Source organism: Pelophylax lessonae (assembly GCF_965119305.1).
Source record: "Pelophylax lessonae genome assembly, chromosome: 3".
NCBI classification, from domain to species: Eukaryota; Metazoa; Chordata; class Amphibia; order Anura; family Ranidae; genus Pelophylax; species Pelophylax lessonae.
The window spans coordinates 430981653-430998871 of NC_138770.1; the positions used below are offsets into that span (position 1 = coordinate 430981653).

Sequence of the window (17219 nt, forward strand, 5' to 3'; positions counted from 1 at the left end):
CCATATGAGATAAGATAATGTTGTCAAAGGGAAAAAAGCAGACATGGAAATCCTTGCTTTATTGATATGATGAGAATTTTACCAAATATTGTTATGAGATACAATTTTTACAGGAAGATGTCACCATAATTACCTATTCCAGGAATTCCACCAAAAACTCATACAAAATAAATACAAGAATTCCTTAATTATCCACCTTTTGAATGTCCTCTGAGCAATCGGAAATAAAGCCATCTACAATAGGACAGTGGTTTACCAGAGTGGGAATTCAGACATGATGACAATAGAGGATCTAATTGCTTCACTCACAGATATGACTAAGGAATACACAAAAAAAACAGGTACTATGGGGTCCAATTCCAGCAAACCAAGAAATACTTGGATATTGTATAACTTGAGATTGAAAAATTAGCACAAATGGGCAAATCTAATCGTCTGGCTTGCCTACAATATTTCTGTCAATATCCCCTTTAAATTAATCTACCTCCCCCTACCTTCTGTTCCCTTCCTCTTCAATTTGTATACTGTATATACCGCAAGGTAGCCAACTATCTCTCCCCCAGGTCTTCCTACCAATTTTAAAATTTCTACTTATTTTATATGCTATACATTTAACTAGATCAAAACATGAATTAGATCAAGACAATAATTACTAACTAAATATATTAAATATGGTGCAGGTACTGCCTATTGAGAAGTTAGTAATAAGTATATATATATGTATAATGGCAAACTACTGTTTTCGCCATGTTCTGCCTTGTTCCTATGCAATGAAATTATTAACCACTTCCCGCCCGTCATATACCAAAATGACGGCTGCAAAGTGGTTACTCTATCCTGGCTGGGCGTCAAATGACGTCCAGCAGGATAGACTGCCCATGGGAGCGCAGAGCGGCGATCGTGGTGCGGTGTGTCGCTCTGATTCACCGCTTCTCTGATCCCGGGAAAAAAGAGCCTATGACGTAGGTTCTTTACCATGTGACCAGCTGTATCCAATCACAGCTGGTCACATAGTAAATAGGAAGCGCCGTTGATCGGCTTTCCTCAGTGCATGCCTGACAGGCATGAATAGAGGAGAGCCGATCGGTGGCTCTCCTGACGGGGGGGGGGGGTCTGTGCTGGTAATCAGAGCATTGATTACCTGTGCAGACCCTTGGGGGTTACGACTAGAGCCACCAGGGATTGCACACCCATGGCCACCAGGGATGCCCACCCATGCCACCAGGGATGCTAATCAGTGCTCTGGGAGCCTGACAGTGCTGCCCATCATTGCCATCTATCAGTGCCCTCACTAGTGCCCACCATTGCCATCTATCAGTGCCGCCCACCAGTGACCATCATTGCCCATTAGTGCTGCATATCAGTGCCGCCTATCAGTGCCCACCAGTGCCACCCCATCAGTGCCTCCTCATCAGTGCTCATCAGTACAGGAAAAAATGTATCTATTTACAAAATTTTATAACAAACAAAAAACTTTTTTTTCTTTTCAAACTTTTCGGTCTTTTTTATTTGTTTAGCAAAAAAGAAAAAGCCTTGCGGTGATCAAATACCACCAAAATAAATCTCTATTTGTGAGGAAAAAATTACATAATTTGGTTTAGGTATAGTGTTGCATGACCACGCAATTGTCATTCAAAATGCAACAGAGCTAAAAGCTGGAAATTGGCCTGGGCAGGAAGGGGGTGAAAGTGCCCTGTATTGAAGTGGTTAAAAAAAATGGAAAAACTTATATAAAAGGGAAACTAAGAGAGTTTGGGGGTTTTTATTTTATTTTTTAAAATGAATACAATTTTAAAAAAATCACATAAAAAACTAAAAATACCACCAGCTGCCTTGATATGAAACACACATTACCCGAGAAAAAATATACTAAGATAAGATAAGATAAGATAAGATAAGATAAGATAAGATAAGATAAGATAAGATAAGATAAGATAAGATAGATAGATAGATAGATAGATAGATAGATAGATAGATAGATAGATAGATAGATAGATAGATAGATAGATAGATAGATAGATAGATACTGCTCTACTTTCTCCTTAAATGGTTCTCAAAAATACCACATAGTATCAACACTGTCAGGGATGATCCGCATGATTTTTGAGGAGCCAGCCTCTGTTTGAACCAATTGGTGTCTAAGTCTAAGAAATATTTCTGGAAAGTTTTACCATTTTTTTAACATTTTCAATAAAAAATTTTTAAACTGGAAATGTAACCTATAGATGCTTTCCGTTGACATACACTAGTATTCTATGTATTTTTAAAGCTTGTTATCTACTTTATTATTTTAGTATTTGTCATTTAGGCCATTTGGAAAATCACTAGTTCTGTAAGGGGAGAAATGAGAATACCACACTTCATAATATTGCTCTTAGATTTAAAATAGATGTACATCTCCCACCTCCCTCCCAAAAGCCATTTAAGCATTTCCTGAGGCAACTGTACTTTGCTTAAGTGGATATTCTTCATTTTCATATACGATAAGTACAGAGCGCTCCAGCAATTTAAAGCACAGAGCAAGCTGCAGAGGCGACGCAGTGCGAAAAGACCTCTTTCTATTAATGATATGGCAGGCTTTCACTTTGCCACATAGATTTTAAAATAATATATTAGGGGCTCATCTGTTGTGTTTTCATATTCCATTATTATATCATCTAAAGTAATACTCTTTTTTTAAGCTCCTGTAGATTTCTCCTGTGCATTTTAATGTATTGAAGTCTGAACTATGGCGAGTCTTAGAGGAATAGAGAGAGAGATCGTCCTAAAAAACTAGGACATGTTATAGCCCTAAGCATATTTTACTGTGACTATATATATTACATCTTCATAGCAAAAAAGTACTTTAATACACAAAAAAGCAAAATAAATCTAACATAGAAAAATGAGTGGAGAGGTACAAGTGGAGTTTTTTTTTTTGCATTGTTGACCTGTTCGAAGTTGGCTGAATGCTTTGAGCACAATCCCCACACCTATGTTCTCAAACATTGTCCTCAAAATTTTCTTAAACGCTTTGATTGCCATTTAACCACACCTACTTCGTGTCAAGAAATTCAGGCAAAAAAGCTCTAACAAAATAACATAGTAAAACCCAGATCAAAAATGTTGATAAAAAATATTTTACTTTGTGTAAAAAACATAATTTTAATAGTGCAATTATACACGGACCTTAATGATAACATTGAGTTAACATAAAGTATAATGCATTCTAAAGTCTCCCAGTTCATAAAATGTTATGCATCAGTGTGCTTGCCGCAATCACCAGATTTCCGACCGCTGTTGCCGTTGAACAAGATGATATTGAAGGCAAAGGGGAGACACATTCATTTTCTTCTATTGTATACGATTTCACTTCGGGTGGTGATATGAGCATTCCGTGAATCTGCGAGAAAACAAACATTTCCCATTGAATAAAAGATATTTTTTGTTCAGTTGTACAGTTCCAGTTTTTGTTTTAAAGTTTATAATGGGGATTAGAGATAGGATTTTTTTTTTTTTTTTTAATCTGGATTTATGGGGGAGAAGGGAACAGAGTTGTCCATCAAGTTTCCTAAACACTGCACTCCTTTTTTCAGTTGAATAGAAATGCAAATGAAAATACTGTGGGGGCCATGTGTTGCTGTCAGAAGTGGCAGCATAAATAATACTTGAATGACAGTTTTTTTTGTATATTCATATTTTATTAGTTTCCACCAACATATATAACAATTTAGGTTTTTCCAAAATGACAGATTTTGATGAAAACCTTAACCAAACTCTGAAAATTATCTAGTAAAATGTACAGTACAGTTAGCGGGTAGGTGGCTTAACTAGGCAGAAGGAATTCAAAGCACTGGAAAAATTGCTACAGGTAATCAGATCAAAAGTTCTAATAACAGTTGTGGTGTGCGGCATGATCCAGCAAAATTCACATGTCAATTTTTCAGTGCAATGACAAGCATGAAACCAGCACAGAAAAAGTGACTCATTCTTTTCTGAACTAAAGCCCAATGCAAAGGCAGTCATATTCCTTCAGTATTTGAAATTCCTTCTGCTAAGCAAACCTGGCAATCAGCTATCCCTGAAGCTTAGTGTTTACAGCCCTTCATTATATTTATTTGCTATTTATTTTGGTAAATTCAATTTACTACTTGATAAGATGACCATGTTGGGGGGGGGGGGGCTTAAAAATTATACTGAACCCCCCCCCCCACTCCAACTTCTGGATGGTTACATGATGTGCAGGGTCTCTTTGCCACCTGTTCAGTTCTGTGCAGTAGGGATGATCAAACTTTTCAAAAGTTCGGTACGACCAGAACACCTGAACTTCCCGAAAGTTCGGCCCGGATTTCAGAACCCCATTGAAATCAATGGGACCCGAACTTCGGTAATCAAAAAACACCATTTTGAAGCCCTAAAACCCAATAAATGCCCATAAAAGTGCCTAGGGTTCTGGGTCATGTCCCAGGGACTATTAATCACATGAAAAAAGTTCTTAAAAATTGTCATTTTTGATAGAGAGACAATTATTGAAAAAATTATTGAAAAAAAAAAATTAGATTTCTTTGGATTTAGTGTCTGGGGGGTCTAAAAAGTGTACCTGTGAAGTTGCTCTGTAGCATGTCCAGAACCAGAAAAAAAGTTTGTTTGTATTAGAATTGCAATAGAACAGGATAGTGGCTCTGATTATTTTCACACCTTGCCGGTTTGTAGCAGGCGTTTTTTTGGGCATTTTTTGGGAGTCTTTGGAGGCAGGCATAACATCAGAACTTCTGTGTAGGGGTATATATACACATGTGCATAAATACATATAAGTGTGTGTGTATATATATATACCCCTATACAGAATTTCAGATGTTTTACCTGCCTCCAAAGAACCCCAAAAAATGCTAAAAAAACGCCTTCTGCAAAAACACACCTGGGCGTTTTTGTGGGCATTTTTTGGGCATCTTTGGAGGCTGGCATAACATCTGTACTTCTGTGTAGGGGTATATATACACACACACATGTATGTATATATACACATACACATATATAGGTGTGAAAGTAGCAGAAACCTATGCTTGCGCTAATGAAATAATTAACACCCATATGGCTTCTCTGCTATCACACCTATATATGTGTATGTGTATAAATACATATAAGTGTGTGTGTGTATATATACCCCTATACAGAATTTCAGATGTTTTGCCTGCCTCCAAAGAACCCCAAAAAATGCCCAAAAAAAATGCCTGCTGCAAAAACACACCTGAGCGTTTTTGTAGCTGCCGTTTTTTGGGCATTTTTTGGGCGTCTTTGGAGGCAGGCATAACATCTGAACTTCTGTATAGGGGTATATATACACACACACTTATATGTATTTATACACATACACATATATAGGTGTTATAGCAGAGAAGCCATATGGGTGTTAATTATTTCATTAGCGCAAGCATAGGTTTCTGCTACTTTCACACCTATATATGTGTATGTGTATATATACATACATGTGTGTGTGTATATATACCCCTACACAGAAGTTCAGATGTCATGCCTGACTCCAAACATGTCCTCAAAAAAGCCCTATAAATGCCTGCAACAAAAAGCAGGGTGACAGGGGCAAAGCCACTATCCGGTTCTATAAGTGTTCTAAGAGAAACAATCCTTTCTCTATAGCGGTCACCCTGACATGGAAGGGTTTTGTCACCCTGCCATAGCAGTCAGAGTCAGTTTACCCTACACTATACTACGGTCACCCTGGCACTTAACACTTTCCCTACAGAAACTAGATTTTTGAATCTAACTATAGTGGAAAATAGCACCCTAACTACACTAGATATCCCTTTCCTCACACTAATATTTGCTAAATGACACATGGAGAGCAGAAGTAACAGAACTACTTCCACTCTCTTCCACAGCCCTGTATTAAAATGCTAGAGATTTGGCAGGGCTATCTTATATACTGGGGGGCGTATTCACTAATGATTGGCCTCTGGACCCCCTGGTCACTCCAATCACATTCCTAGCATTCTCCTGCCCCCTCAATTGGCTTTTATTGATGGTTCTGGTCCAATCACAGGCTTTTAAAGCCCAGTTCCTGTCCCATTGCATTTTGGTCGGTTCTGGTTGCCGAATTCTGAACTTTTTCAGCAAAAAGTTTGGAATTCGGCCGAACCTCGAACAGTCAATGTTCGGGTCAAACCGATGGTCGACCCGAACCGTTCGATCATCCCTACTGTGCAGTACTGTTGAAACCAAGAGTAGAAGACATTCCTATAAACTGTACATTATTACACTGTCATAGCTCCCAACTGTCCCTGATTTTGAGGGACTGTTCCTCACTTGGAACAAAGTCCCTCTGTCCTCCTCATTTGTTCCTTATTTTGGCCTGGTCTATACAGTTGAATATAAAATGCACTTCTTATCTATCAACAAGTGTTTCCCAGTGCTAAACCTTTCATCCAATTTCTAAATTGCTGCATTTGTTTATTCCAAAAGCCAATATAAAGGAATATTAGTGGTAATGTTTCTCCTTTAAGGGGGCGTAACAGGGTGTGTGTCCTATACCTACATACTTTTGCTAATAGGTGTCCCTCATTTCCATCTCAGAAAGTTGGAAAATATGCACTGTGACCCCGTGGTCCATGACAACTTGTACCTGCAGTGCTGGATCTAGGTTAAATGAAGATGGATCTACACCTAGCAGTAGAAGGTAATTACAACAGGGTAAAGCAGCAGTGGGGGGTCTAAAAATTTAGCCTATACGTGGAAATATAAGGTGTAAAAACTACTTTTTATAGGGATTTAAAAAAGCATTAACATTTACAATGAAAAGATACCCACACGTGTGGGATGACAATTACCAGCCTTGCTATTCTCATGTATGCAGACACACTGATTAACTGGTCTCAAGGGCAGGGATTGAGTGATTTAGAAAATTTTCTGATCACTATCAGAATACCCCCCCCCCCCCCCCCCGCCAAAGCGCGATAAGTAGCATTAGTAGAATCCCATCACTTTAATTCTAACTATCCTCTGCATATGCGAAAACATGAATGCTCAGTTTAGCCTAGCTTTAGCAGTCACTTTCAACCACCTTCTTAAATCTACAAGTAAAGTGCAATCTATTGTATATCATTATCAGACAAATTACTTAAATTCCATTTAAAACAACATGTCCATCAAAGGCTACCCTGTCCATGGGGTGACAACTTTGAAATAATATTACTGAAGAACAAACAACATTGTCACCCTTTACAATATGCTGAAAGTGATTGGTCTATTGGCAGCATTAACAGGTGATAAGACTTTATTAAAAAACAAACTGCTGTTAAAGCATTTGCTACCCCAACACTTTATATTTCTGATATGTGTCTGCTGTACCATGTACCTGTATCCTGTTCTCTTTGTATTGCTTCCTTTATGTGAAATCCATGGTGTTCCTGCTAGTCCTCTTGCTTGCCTGTTAAAAACTGACCACACTATGCAGAGTAACCGTGGTCAGTTCTCTAGCTATGCTACTCTCCTCCAATGATCAGGCTTGTCCTGACATGCCCTTACTGCACAGCCATTCACTGGGAAGCTCCGTGTGCTGCTGCTTCTCCTCCCCCCAACTCTTATGCAGCTGAGAACAGAGATAATGTGATCACTTATAAAAAAAATGGAAAAAAGGTATTTATACATTTTTTTTTATAACTGTACAAAAAATGTTTTCAATTCATTTCTTTTTTATATGGAATGGGTTGTTTTTCAAGGTGATTGTTTACAATTACTTTAAAGTGTTAATTTTGCACGTACAAAAAAAATCCTCATGCTTTCCATCTCCCCCAGGACACGGAAAAGCACCTTGGGGGTTGATTTGCTAAAACTAAATAGTGCAAAATCTGGTGCAGATCTACATAGAAACCAATCAGCTTCCAGTTTTTTTTTTTTTTTTTTTGCTAAAGCATATTTGAAAAAGCTGGAGTTTGAAGCTGATTGGCTACTATGCACAGCTGCACTAGATTTTGCACTCTCCAGTTTTGGTATATCAGCCCCCTTATGATATCTTTATGTTGTGCATGGCCTGTCTGCAAAATGCTCTAGGTGGTAAACCCCCACCATTATGGCTAAACAGCAGGATGGGCCAAACATTAGAAGTGTGCCCTCAGTGGCTTTGCACATGTACAGTACACTCTCTTTCCCTCTATCGGCAAAGGCTGGGCTCAGCTTCTACTGCTAGAGGGAGATAGATTGTACTGAGCTCTACATACAATTTAAAGTGACCCTGCCACCACAGGATCACTTACAGAAAACTCCAGACCTGTAAATAAAGAGGTGCTATACTTACCTTTTTAACAGATCAGGATTTGAAAAGCTGCCAGTTCAGAGGCAGCTGCAGGTATACCACAATTCCAGATGTGGGGATACCTTAGTCTTACACTGCACACAGTGTTTTCTACCACCAGCTCCTACATTACTATAGGACATACAAGGCAGTGGGAGGAATCAATGCACGTGGGAGAGGGAGTAGGTATTTTACCCATCCAAAGAAAAAAAAAGTTTCAAAACCTAGTAATCAGTTATTACTATTGCATTAGTTCCATGAAGTGTAAAAGACAGTGTATGAGCAGAAAGCCAAATAGACGAAAATTATTTGAATCTGTATAGTTAGATAACAGTTTTGTAGAAGGTTTGTGTACTTACCGACCATTCTCCACTTTCGTGTTTAGAACACCTCACATTTATTGGCATTTTCCTGACACGCTCATTGAATGCATTTCCTTTCTTCCTAGACCACTGAAATGTGTTCATAGCTTCTGTAAAGGTTAGATTATTGTATCGTTTTGGGCTCTTAATTATTAAAGGCCAGGACCTGTAGGTGCATAAAGCAATATTTTTATGATACACTTCTAAAACTTCTTCATAATCTACCATTACTATTAAAGTGAGGCATTTTAATTACTGCCAGAGTAGAATGATCAATACTAATATTAGCATAGTCAAAGGGTAATGGTTAATCTAAGCTCCAGGTAGGTATTAAAAACAACAATTATTAAATCAATTGAAAACATTTTACTGTATTATTAAATGTGACTATGTAACTACCTTAGTTTGCTCTGGTATCCGCCTACAGCAAAACTTAAACAGATAGAAGGACAGCATTAGTATCTAATTAGGTAAGCATGTTTAGTTGCTTACAAGGAACATACTGATTAGAAGAGTGAGTGGCCGCATGACCCTATGGTGGAGATTTACTAAAACTGGTGTACAAAGAATCTGGTGCAGCTGTGCATAGGAACCAATCAATTTCTAACGTCAACTTGTTCAGTTAAGCTTTGACACTTGCCTAGGTTCAGCTACACTCGCACAATTTAAGACTGGCATTTTCAGTCGGACTTTAGGTGCGCCTAGGTTCTGCTGAACTCGCACAATTTAACCAGTTGCCGACCGCCGCACGACTATATACTGCGGCGGTCAGCCCCGGCCAGGCAGAGTGACGTATCGGTACGTCACTCGCCTGTCACTGACTTGTGAGCCTATTGCGGGCGGGCGCGCGCCCGCCGAGGCGCGCGCCCGCCGCGGCTCGTTCACAGACAAGTCAGTGCGTGTGACCGGCGGACTCGATGTCCGCCAGTCACACTACGATCGCTCCTGTGAAGGGAGAAAGACAGAGCGGCTTGTGTAAACAAGCTGCCTGTCAGTTCTCCCTGTGTAAAAGTGAAGATCTGTCCGTTCTCCCTGTCCAATAAAGTTAACCCCTTCCCTGCCAGTGTCATTTTTGCAGTAACAGTGCATATGTATAGCACTGATTACTGCAGTAATGTCACTGGTACCCCCAAAAGTGTCAAAAATGTCAGTCAAGGGTCCGATCTGTCCACCGCAATGTCGCAGTACCGAAAAAAAAATCGCAGATCGCCGCCATTACACGTTAAAAAAAAAAAACACCAAAAATGACAGAAATCTTTCCCTTTGTTAGTAAACGCGATAACTTTTGCGCAAACCAATCAAAATACGATTTTTGCGATTTTTTTTACCAAACATAGGTAGCATAAAACAAATTGGCCAAAAAATGTTAAAAAATTTTGATTTTTACATTTTTTTGGGGGAATTTCATATAAAAAATGTGAAAAATATTGTTATTTTTGCAAAATTTACGCTCTTTTTTTGTTTATAGCGCGTGATAAAAAATCGCACAGGTGATCAAATACCACCAAAAGAAAGCTCTGTTTGTGGGAAAAAAAGGACGTCAAATTCGTTTAGGTACAGCATCGCACGACCGCGCAATTGTCCGTTAAAGTCACGCAGTAAAAAATCGCAAAAAAACCCCTGGTCCTTTAGCAGCCAAATCCTCCGGGGCTTAAGTGGTTAAGACTGGCATTTTCAGTCGGACTTTAGGGGCAATTTCACAGACATCTGTGTGGGTTCCTGCACAGATGTCTATTGAAATCAACAATTCACCCCCACCCAAAGTCGCCTTAAAGTAGTGCAGGAACCACTTTTGGAAATCAGTGCTGCGCCGCAAAGTCAGTGTCAAACTGATTGGGATGGTGCCATTGCCGGCAATAAGCTGCAATTTGACATGCGATTTGACCCGTCAAATCACATGTAAAATTGTGCTGATTTGAAGGGCGCTAAAACCTAGAAGCTGATTGGTTACTCTGCACAACTGCACCTGATTCTGCATGCTCCAGTTTCAGTAAATCTCCCCCTTTCAATCTGCTTCTCTTTGTTCAGTTGCAAGTGGCAGGTAATGTGACCAGCCTTTATTGCTTTCAATGCAGCAGATAAAAGTCAGGTCAGGGCTGTGGACATTTCAGAACTAGATGGACAGAAATAAATTATTTGGCACATAAAACAGCTTCAATAAATGTATTGTGACTGGGCATGTTTGCTTGTAATTTAGCTTTAACCATATTAATTATACAGAATTTAATTAATATTGGTTCTGATTATATTACAAAGACATGTTAATCTTTATTTTTTAACAGTTCTAATACATGCACAAGTACATTTTGCTGGATGGGAAATACAACTGTAGATAATATTGTTAGAAGACTCCATTACCTAGGAAAGCATAACATTATTTTTACCCCAAAATACTACTATATAGCTTCCCTTGTATACAGTTTTCATACTAAATTATATTGTAAAGAAAATGCTGGGCACTTTCAAATTAAAAAAAAAAAAAAAAATATATATATATATATATATATATATATATATATATATATATATATATATATATATATATATATATGACATCAGCTTTAACTGCTACAAAAACTGTATTTACTTACGTAACTGGCCTGTATATTTCTTTCACACCAATGAACTGAAGCTGCTCATTTATTTCAGGGATGCTTTCACATCGAGCAAGATTAATCTTTGGATAGTAAATTAAATAGGAAAGGCACATCTCATCTCTTGCACTTAGACCACCCTAAAAAATTTAGAATGTAGAAATGATTAGTGAGGAAGTTTCTTGCCTGTTGTAAATTCTCATACAATAATTTGTTAGTTATCCCCATAGGCATGCACATGGGGTCTGCCAATGTGGGCAGGAAAGGGGGTGATCGGTGCAGCGGGGGGGGGGGGGCATTCATAAGAACTGATCTTGTTAAGTGTCTCTGAAATCTGGCTTCTCCTCCTCTCTCTTCTGCCCTCTCCATCTGCTGCAGGTGGGAGACACATAACAGGATTGGTTCTTATAAGTCCCCCCCACCACACCTATCAGCATCCCTGTCCAAGATTCAGCTCCCCTGCTGCCTGGGCCTCCCCTGTGTGCTCCCCATCCAGGGCTACTGGCTTCCCTCAACTCCTCCCCCACCCTTCTCCTGCAGGTTCACAGGGTGTGGGATATTTAGGATAGAGCTTGGGGAAAGGGTCAGTAAATATATCATTTAATGGCCCCTTTCTTTTGTGAATGAACACATTGACTGATTGGTACAAATTATTTCTTTAAAATGATAACATAGCTACATGTGGTTAATCATTTGATAAAACTGTTCCCAATTCTAATACATTTGGATATGTTGATATACGTTTTCTTAAACCCTGTCTTTTTAAGAATTTGCAAAACATTTAGGATTTTTCAAAGGATTATTTTAATGTAGACGTTAAAAATATTAGGCTCAATTTACAAAGCTATCACACCAGCATTGGTATCCTTATTTTTTAAAAAAAGTGACAGTTAATTTTATATAAGTCCAATAGAATTTGAAATTACAGTCACATGGCTGAAAATAGATTGCTTTAGACTGGTGGTGATGCTTTGTGAATTGAGCTTACCCTGTAAAAAGGTTGTACTTACTTTACTAGCAACAGCACAGCTATGTTATTATTAAGCTATTTTAAATTGTAAATCTTAGTAGTGAAATGTTCAGTATGTTATAGCTGGCAGAAACAGGTTCCATATCATTATTAAAATAAAGAAATAGTGCTGTTCTAAAAACAAACAAATGGTACCTATGTCAAATGTGTCAATTCTATCTATGAAATATCATTATAAGCAACAGAATGTATTAATTGCATCACTTTCTTGCACTCTCTTACCCATGTCATTGTGGATCGGCTCTTTGTATTGTACTGGCATTCTGTAATGATGTGATCTCCCTTGAAAAAAAAGTGGATTGATTGGTTGACTTAATGCAGTTGTATAGTATGTATACATGCAGGTTTGTAAATGAATGTTTATTACTCATTGTTTATTATTATTGAGTAATAACCCATACAATGTTTGACTAATGACGCATGCTGAAAAATATCTATGTAGGAAACTTGGGAAAAAGGGGTTGGACAAAAATATGAAAACACCACATGATTTGCAGGTGTAATGATTTGCAGGTGTAAAAGTAATGGCATGCTTAGCGTTGAAAGCAGAAGTGATGTAACATTCTTTTGCTTCTACTGTCTTATGAGACACCTAGCTAACAGGTGGGGAACCTCACTTTTGTCATTCACTGCGTACGCTGGTAGTAATACTGAATCATGTCAGAGCTTTCTGAGTTTCAAAAAGGGAAAATTGCTGGTGCGTGCTTAGCTGGTGCCTCTGTGACTAAAGTTGCCAATTTATTTGTGGTGTCGGGAGGTACAGTATCAAAGGTTATGACGGCATACAGTTTCCGGGAGAACGTCATCTGATAAGCATAAGCGCAGTTGACTTGGTCAACTGACCAAAAGAGAGAAAAGTACATTGCTCAGGATTGTGACCCGGATTTTTGCATGTAGAGTAGTATTATTTACCATTTACCATTATCCCCCATCCAGGAGAGAATACAGGCTGTCTCGGATGCCAAAGGCAGTCCAACACCATATTGGTTAACTATTTTGTTCTTTTACCATACTTGTTTCCATACTTTTGTCCAACCCCTGTATATAGTATAGTTGACCTTTAGATAATAGGCTTTATTCACAAAGCTTTAACACAGGGGTAAGGATCTCTAATTTAAAAAATAAGTATAATTGATCAGTGCATTGGCTTTGTGAATTGAGCTTAATGTGTTCAAGAAATGTATCTTAAAGCAGAACTAACATCTCCTATTCATTACTGCCAAGCAAGTTGCCATCTTAGCCTTTGTTTGATCTGTATATGCCATGGTGTTGTACATGTGATCACTTGACATTTCAGTTGGGAACTAACATAAACACACTAGTAACTGTAACAGTATCATATTAAGATTAGGGATGATCGAACTTTTGAAAAGTTTGGTTCGACCAGAACACCCGAACTTCCCAAAAGTTTGGCCCGGATTTCAGAACTCCATTGAAATCAATGGGACCCGAACCCGAACTGCCTCCAAAGACCCCAAAAAAATGCCCAAAAAAACGCCTGCTGCAAGAACACACCTGGGCGTTTTTTTTTTTGGCACAGGCGTTTTTTTGGGCATTTTTTTGGGTTCTTTGGAGGCAGGCAAAACATCTGAACTTCTGTATAGGGGTATATATATACACACACACTTATATGTATTTTACACTTACACATATATAGGTGTGATAGGAGCGGAGCCATATTGGTGTTAATTATTTAATTAGCGCAAGTATAGTGTTCTGCTTCTTTCACACCTATATATGTGCAGGTGTATATATACAGACATGTGTGTGTATATATACCCCTATACACATGTTCAGATGTCATGCCTGACTCCAAACATGTCCTCAAAAAATCCCTATAAACGCCTGCAGCCAAAAAGCAGGCTGACAGGTGAGAAGCCATATCGCTGCTCTGAAAGTGACCTAAGAGAAACGATCTTTTCTCTATAGCGGTCACCCTGATATGGAAGGGTTTGGTCACCCTGCCATAGCAGTCAGAGTCAGTTCACCCTACACGACATTACGGTCACCCTGGCACGTAACACTTTCCCTACAGAAACAAAATTTTTGCATCTAACTAAAGTAGAAAATAGCACCCTAACTACACTAGATATCCCTTTCCTCACACTAATAAATGCTAAATGACACTTTTGAAGCAAAATTAACAGAACTGCTTCCACTCTCTTCCATGTCCCTGTATTACAATGCTAGGAATTTGGCAGGGGCTATCTTATATACTGGGGGGCGTATTCACTAATGATTGGCCTGTGGACCCCCTAGTCACTCCAATCACATTCCTAGCATTCTCCTGCCCCCTCAATTGGCTTTTACTAAAGGTTCTGGTCCAATCACAGGCTTTTAAAGCCCATTTCCTGTCCCATTGCATTTTGGTCAGTTCTGGTTGCCGAATTCCGAACTTTTTCAGCAAAAAGTTCTAAATTCGGCCGAACCTTGAACAGCCAATGTTCGGGTCGAACCGATGGTCAACCCGAAACGTTCGATCATCCCTAATTAAGATATGCCTTGATTTTAACAGTTTTGGATCAGATGAATCAATGGGGTTGATTTACTAAAAACAAATACACTGTGCACTTTGCAAAGTGCAGTTGTATTCAGCAAGTGTAGATGATCCAGAGCTTAGCAAATGAGGGAGAACTCTGCTGACTTACATCATTCAATTATGTGCAAGCAAAAATGCTTTTCTTTTATTTGCATGTGTATGTATATTCCTTGCAAATTCACCTCATTCACTAATATCTAGAGCAACTGCACTTTGCAAAATGCACAGCGTACAGTGTACTTGCCTTTAGTAAGTCAACCCCATTGTGCTTAGTGCTACTTTAAATAGTTTCTCACAGTTAGATCTAGAAGCTTAAAGTGAACCTGTGGCTGAAAAAAACTTTTTTGAAGCAGGCAGTTAGAGGTGCTGCTAACACATTGCTTTAAATTGCCTTTTAGTTAAAGCCATCCTTCACCCATTAAAGCAACTAATTTGCATCTGACTCCTGCCACTTGTAATGCTGCAACACATCACTTTTATCTTTCTCTCCTAGACCACATGTCACACATGTGCGCAGATGTGCTGCAGGGCTTTGGGGCCGCCAGAGAACTGTGGCATGTCGGTGCATGTGTTGGGGTTTTCCCAGACATGCAGGAAGATGACAAAAGTATGAGGTCCCGAATGTCAGGGGTGCCTGTGCATGCTTGGGAACCCCCCCGGCATGTGTGCAGGTGTCCCCCCCCCCCCCCCGGCATGTGTGCAGGTGTGCTGTAGGTCTCTGTTGGTTCCCATAGCCAGGGCAGAGCAGAGATCGACCGATTATCGGCAAGGCTGATATATCAAGAACCGATATTAACTTTTGCCGATATATCTGTATCGGCCCCGGAACTGGCCGATATTGCGGATATTCCAAATATTGCTCATGTAAGGGTAAAATGATGTCACATAGCATAATTCCATTTACAAATGTTATTGAATATGCTACTCACATATGTACAAATTAAAGATATAAGCAATGAAGTCATGACATCACTTCCGGGTACTGGCGCCAGATTAAAAAAAATGACAGCATTCAAAACAGCCAAACTTGCTTTTAAGTGCAGAGGAGGGATTTGGGGTCTTTTAGACCCCCAGATCCCTCCACAAGGGTATCTGTCAAGTCAAAAAAATTAAAAAATATATATATTTTTTAAATGTACGAAAATATCAGCCAAAATATCGGTATCAGTATCAGCAACGAAAAAACGATATCTGTCCATCACTAGGGCAGAGCCCATCTGTGTACATACCAAATTTGTAAACATGGATGGAGCCAAATCATGGTGAACTGAAGGCTCTTTAACCAGAGAGTTGCAAGCTAAAGTCATTGTTTGGAATAAGAATGCACTTTAGATGTTTACTTTTGGAGGATGAGGATAAGTGTTAGGGGTCATTTTCTGAGTTAAGTTAAGCATTACGGTTGGATACATTTAATGTTCAGGAGTCAGGACTTGTTTGTTTAGGTCTGGTGTTTGGAACATGATTCATTGTTAATAGTCTTTTTAGGGAATGGTTACAACTAGCAAATAGCTAAAAACACAACTGAAATACATATAACAGAACAAAGTATTTGTATTTCTGGCCTTCCTGTTCTCAGATTTAAAATGATCTATTTAACAACATATGCTACCTGGTGACTAGACATTTTTATGCCAAGGTTATGGAAATCACCTTATATTGGTTATACACAATGTACAGCTGTAAAGTTTGAAGCATTTGGACATTTTAGAACTCAAAAAGAAACTGAAAATGTCTGCTTGACTGCTCCTGGTGAAGTAGGTGCTCCTAATGAAGTCTGTGCATTACAAAACATTTTGAGCAATTACAAGTGACATGTCTTGTATAATGTGTTAATAAATTATTTGACACTAGTCAATATTTTTCATGTGTGAACTGTCCCATATACACCTTTGTGGAGGTGATCAGAAGAAAATTCCAGGCATTGAGTCCTCCCATTTTTGGTAGTGATCTACCTTCTCTACTTATGAATCTAGCCACCCAGATGTAGATATATTTTGTTTTTTCTTATTACGCCTCAGGTATCAGCTTTTTTTTCTCTGTGTGATGATATTGCCTAATCTTTGCATATTATCTGTTTTACTGCCCTCCTTTCGCTTTTTGATATGGCAATTATACGAATCTGCCTAATTTATTGTATGCTCTTCTATGACATACCATGTGTTTGTTAACCAATTTATTTCCATTGATGTATGTGATATTTACAGCACCACTTTATTGTATCACTGGCTGAATTGCATTTTCTGCCTTGCGGCAATTCTTTGTTCTTCTTTGTTACTATTTCTGTATCTTTTACTTTTAATAAACTTTTGATTGGAAAAAAAGAAAATTCCAGGTAGGCACCCATTACCAGGTGAAAGAGAGGCTAACATTCTTGAAAAACTGCACAAGATGAGTTTTTATAAAGATCAAC

General features: G+C 38.7%; 1 protein-coding gene across 1 annotated transcript in view; it reads right to left on the minus strand.

Annotated features, from left to right (window-relative positions):
* Window positions 1–3105: 3105 nt before the first annotated feature.
* MOXD1 (monooxygenase DBH like 1) overlaps window positions 3106–17219 on the minus strand; it is a 106166-nt gene continuing 92052 nt past the window's right edge. The window contains exons 9-12 of the mRNA XM_082251985.1: window positions 12493–12552; window positions 11238–11380; window positions 8644–8812; window positions 3106–3382 (exon numbers count right to left, since the gene is read on the minus strand). Coding sequence (XP_082108111.1) covers window positions 3224–3382; window positions 8644–8812; window positions 11238–11380; window positions 12493–12552 — 531 coding nt within the window. The 3' untranslated portion in view covers window positions 3106–3223. The remainder of the gene's footprint in view (window positions 3383–8643; window positions 8813–11237; window positions 11381–12492; window positions 12553–17219) is intronic.